The sequence below is a fragment of the Sinocyclocheilus grahami genome, unplaced genomic scaffold (assembly GCF_001515645.1).
Source record: "Sinocyclocheilus grahami isolate Dianchi unplaced genomic scaffold, SAMN03320097.WGS_v1.1 scaffold139.1, whole genome shotgun sequence".
NCBI classification, from domain to species: Eukaryota; Metazoa; Chordata; class Actinopteri; order Cypriniformes; family Cyprinidae; genus Sinocyclocheilus; species Sinocyclocheilus grahami.
The window spans coordinates 1,425,431-1,431,108 of NW_015505318.1; the positions used below are offsets into that span (position 1 = coordinate 1,425,431).

General features: G+C 35.9%; 1 protein-coding gene across 1 annotated transcript in view; it reads left to right on the forward strand.

Annotated features, from left to right (window-relative positions):
• Positions 1 to 4,304: 4,304 nt before the first annotated feature.
• The window catches only part of LOC107591273 (serine/threonine-protein kinase OSR1-like), a gene marked incomplete at its 5' end in the record, with an annotated part of 51,345 nt that continues 49,971 nt past the window's right edge, over positions 4,305 to 5,678 (forward strand). Inside the window, one exon of the mRNA XM_016280388.1 lies at positions 4,305 to 4,421. Within this exon, the coding sequence (XP_016135874.1) occupies positions 4,305 to 4,421 (117 nt within the window). The remainder of the gene's footprint in view (positions 4,422 to 5,678) is intronic.

The following is a 5,678-nucleotide window of genomic DNA, read 5'->3' on the forward strand; positions in this document are numbered from 1 at the left end:
GGTCGCTGAGGAAATACATCAACTTCACGCTGTGGATCGCCGGATCGGCTTTCACCGTGGACGAAGCGGAGTCCAGCCCGGGGTCCTCACATGTGGTTGCCGCAAGCGGCTTATAAATGCCTCGTTTATAATGGGTTTTAATGTTTTTGTCTCGTCGCTCGAGCCAGACAGGGCATCACAGTATGGTAGGGGCGTAACATTTCCGTCACACGCTTGAAGTATTCGGCCAATCACAACACACTAGATAGCTGGCCAATCACAGCACACCTAGCTTTTCAGACAGATGAGCTTTGTAAAAATCGACGTGTTTCAGAAAGCCGCGGCATAGAGGAGAAACAATAATGTACAGTATGTGGAAAATAATGTGTTTTTTTAACCTTAAACCGCATAAACACATTTCATTACACCAAATACACAAAATAATGTTCTTTTTAGCAGCATCATATGACCCCTTTAATATAAAAATAGAGAAAATGAGTGTGCACATTTAAATATCCCATATCGACCATGCTGATAAAAAACAAAAACAAAAAAAACTAATATACTCCATATGGTACTGGACTGGTATTTTATAAAATAAAATAAAGTAAAAAATAAATACATAATAAAATAATAAAACATTTTACAGGTTTTATATATATATATATATATATATATATATATATATGTATAAAGCCCGTAAAATATATATATCATATTTTATTATTATACATTATATATATATATATATATATATAATATTTCCACTCTCTTTTTGTTTGTCTGATGGTCATTCTTTTTCATCTGAAATATTTTCTTTTGGCACATGAATGGTCAACTTTAGTACAGTCTTCCCAGAATCATCCTTAACAACCGATTGTTTGTTTCACAGTAGGAGTTTACATTTAAACTCACGCTGTTGGCTCAGGCAACTCTATCTTCTTTCCATCTGGTGAGCTGCGCTCCCTTATGTATGGCATAGGGTCTCAAATATAGCTCTAGATTCTGATTGATGAACGCTGAACATCCCGGCTGAACTGTTACTCACAGACATTTTCAGACAGGCACTCTGAGGGCCGTGCTGGGGACCAACATCCTGCTGGAGGCCATAGCATACAGGCCAGGATGTGATTAATGGGATTGCTGTCAGCACATTTTGGTTACATTCTAGCTATCAGATTCTTCAGTGACTGTATTTGGCTGTACACTAACTAGTCAGGCGGCCATTCAGTGCTGTAGTTTTTAGCTGCAAATGAGAATTGCTGTCAGATTTTCTTTTTTTTTTTTCTAATCCATGGTGCCCTGCTGTTGCAATCAAAACGCAAAACAATGAGGACTTTGTTATTATTAGGCCATATGGAGTTCAGGTAGATGATTAAAGATGATTAAAAAAATTCTGCCTCTTACCAACACAATAATATGTCATTTTATATTCAGCTCGCCGTGGAAACATACAGTGGGTACGGAAAGTATTCAGACCCCCTTAAAATTTTCACTCTTTGTTATATTGCAGCCATTTGCTAAAATCATTTAAGTTAATTTTTCCCCCTCATTAATGTACACACAGCACCCCATATTGACAGAAAAACACAGAATTGTTGACATTTTTGCAGATTTATTAAAAAAGAAAAACTGAAATATCACATGGTCCTAAGTATTCAGACCCTTTGCTCAGTATTTAGCAGAAGCACCCTTTTGATCTAATACAGCCATGAGTCTTTTTGGGAAAGACCCAACAAGTTTTTCACACCTGGATTTGGGGACCCTCTGCCATTCCTCCTTGCGTGCTGATTTACGAGGGCTTCGGCCCCTGTAGAGTATCGTCTTCTATTATTAAGGATGTGTGGACCAGGATGACCTTGTGTTCTCAAGAATAACCGTCTCCAGAAGTGTCTTGTCTGCTTTCTCTCTTGTACCAGTCTGTGGTGCCATGAGCAGAACCTCATTAATGCACTCTGGAGATTAACCTCAGCAGTAAAGTTGAAAGCCAAGTATAGCTCAAATCCTTTGACTTATAGTCTATTAGGATTTAATAGTCTTCTCTCATGAATGTCCAATGCTGCAGTGACAAGAGGAATGTTTTGATTGAGCATTTAGCAGAGAGTCAGCTCTTCTCCAACACTTTCCCAGGGAGTAAGTGTAATGACTGGAGGTAAATGTTACTGTTTAGTGAGCAATTATTTTTGTTAAAGTGTCTGAAAACCAATATGCAGAATCAGTCATTTTTGACAGAGTAATAATAATGTGTCATTCATGCAGCAATAAAATATAACATTTTGTAATATAACACAACATTATGAAAATAGTAATAATAATTATTATTATTGTTTTTATTAATTGTAAAAATTTTATTTATTTGTTATATTTCTACTTTTTGTCAGTAATAGTCATTCATCATCCATACAAATATAACATTTTATTAACAATATATCATTATGATAATAATAATAATAATGAATTATATTTTTAAAAATTTTCAGAGTAATAGTCATTTGTCATTCATACAACAGTAAACTATACCATTCTTAATATAACATTGCTTTATGAAAATAATAATGATAATAATTATTAATATTAATACAATAATGATAATAATAATAATCATTATTATTATTATTTTTTTTATTATGATTAATTATACATTATTTAATAAAGGTATAAATATTATTTAATAAAGGTTATAAATGTAACACTTTATTTTAAGGTGTTCTAGTTACACGTTACATGTACTTACTATTATAATAACAATAAATTCAGCATAATTACATGCAAGTAACCCTAAACCAAACCCCAATCCTAACCCTAACTATGTAGTAAGTGCATGTAGTTAATTCATATTACTCAGTACTTAAATGCAAATTCAGAACGATTCAATTCACAATTAAATTCGATTCGATTAACGATTTGATTCTATGTTCTATAAGTGCATTCACAGGATTATTTAAATGCATCCCCTAAATTCTTGAAATGCTTAAGCTATGTTCCCACACAAAGCCAGAGCTTTCCCTATCCGATCTTTTTTTTTCCCCCTCGTCTCAATAAATATCTGCGTCCACGCGAAACCACAAAACCGACACACAACGATGTAGTATACATGCCAGACCTGTATGTGGCACTGTAATTCTGCCACAGAGATACACTAAAAATGGAGAAGACGACTTGAACTATGCGCATAAACCTTGCGCGTGGTATGCAAATGAACATGGAACAATACATTTATTAATCTGTGTTAATGTTAGTTAATAAAAAGACAATTGTTCAGTGTTTGTTCATGTTTTTTTTGCTGTTACGTGATGTAGCGGTGTCTGACTAGGGGCATTGTTTCAGAAAATATAAGGATTCGCTGTCCACATGAAAACGCAAGGACGGCATTTTCAGATTTATCCACTCTGGGACCCGGTTTAAAAAAATATCGGTTTCACTCTCCCAAAACGCCGGATCTGTATGGACGAAACGCCTACGATACAAAATGTATGCGTATAGAGCTAAACGCGTCTCCGTGTGGACGGGCCTTAGTCAGGAGGGAAAATTACACAGCAGCTCTAGAAATCGCAAATTCATTAGATTCTTAGCGTTTTAAAATTGATTACTGTCCGAAATCGACGATTCACGATCCAAAATCCAGTTTCAAGATCAATGCATATGCATTGTCGGGGTTTGTAATGGATGCATCGAGAAAACGAGTGAATCGTTACATCCCTAGTAGTTAGATTTTTTATTTCTTCCTCTTGATATACTGTAGTAACATGTTACTATAATTGGAACATTTATAGGGAAGTCGTGGCCTAATGGTTAGAGAGTCGGGAGTGAATGTACCACCTCTCTTCCACCTTCAATACCATGACTGAGGTGCCCTTGAGCAAGGCACCGAACCCCCAACTGCTCCCCGGGCACCGCAGCATAAATGGCTGCCCACTGCTCCGGGTGTGTGTTCACAGTGTGTGTGTGCACTTTGGATGGGTTAAATGCAGAGCACTAATTCCAAGTATGGTTCACGTCACTTTCAATTTCAATTTCTTTGTCTTGTAAATGTAAGAGAGTTTGTTATTATAAACTCATTAAAGTTACTACTCTTAAATTTGACAAATACATGACAATGCTTTTTTTTAAATGCATATTTTTAGTGGACATTAAAAGTGAAAATGCTACTATATTTTTACGATATATATTTAGTCACTTTAAGCCATAGTGTAATGTTTTATGGATTACGGTTAGAGGTATCTGGGGGGTTCAGAGGGGTTTTGTTCCTCTTCATTCTCCTATTTGTCCTGATGGCACATCCCCATGCAGTTCCTGATGTATTCTAACATGCATTCTTGTGTATTGTAGGAAGCGGAGCTACAGCTGTGGTCCAGGCTGCCTACTGTGTGCCCAGGAAGGAGAAGGTCGCCATCAAACGCATCAATCTGGAAAAATGCCAGACCAGCATGGATGAGCTCCTGGTATTGAACCTGCTTCCACATATTTAAACAGCATTGCATTGAACCTACTGGATATTAGCATGAGTATGAAAGTCAAATGGGTATCAAATTCAAGTGTTCATTCAAGTAACCCTAAACCAAACCCTAATCCTAAACCTAACCATATAGTAAGTACATGTAGTTAATTAATGACTCAGTACTTAAATGTATAATTACACTGTAACAAAGACACCTTAAAATAAAGCATAACCATGCGATCTATCGTTTAAGTCAAGTAGCATATGGATGTCATGTCATAAAATGTTTATGACTGAATTTATATTTGACATAACTTAATAAAAACATTGTAAGTTACTAATTATAATGCTTACATTTGCTCAAGTTATTCAAACAGCAGCTACAGAAAACGAGCAAAGAATATTTACATTACCAAAGAATATCATCACTGACTCCCGTTATAATCAGTGAAGCCGACAAGCCGTCTACACTGTTTGATGAATAAATCCTTATACTTACATTGCACATACATCTGCACTTTGTAGTTTATGATGAGAGAATTCGCGAGAGAGCAGAATTCAGTCAGTGTGCGCTGAACAACAGAACTCTGGTGTTTCAGCGATGACTAATCTGAACGCCTCCGATTGGCCATTGCATTCATCAACTCAATGGTATCATGTGTGATCGATTATAATGCCCAACACTGTAAAAATGTGTAAAAAGAAATATGATGGAACAAATAAGCCCTGATATTAATTAGATAATAATACTAGCCTGATAATAATAATAATTATAATAGTAATAATCGTCTTGATATCGTCAAAGTCATTAGACACAGGCTATATCTCTGACTATCATCGATATACAATACTATCGTCTAGCATCACAACCCTAATTGGTATGGATGGATACAAATAGTACTTCCGTATGGAAATTCCACATGTTCTGCTTAAATATATGAAACCTGTTTGACATGATCGCAGCTGTGCAACATTTAAAGGCTGCATATGAGAAATACCACTAAGTTATGGCTCATAAATGCAAACACCTTTTATGAGCTGACAGTGAATAATGACCGTACGGGACTGATTGTAATACATGGACACAAACTTACTGTAATGTGAGGTTTGTGTTTTGTTTGCGTTTCATAAATAGGGCTGTGCGATATTGAAGAAAAATGCGATATGCGATAACTCCTTAAATAATGCGATATTCGATATGCGATACGGTAATGCTTAAAGTGCCTCAGCTGTTGCGGAGTCAGTTCTGTGAACTTCTATA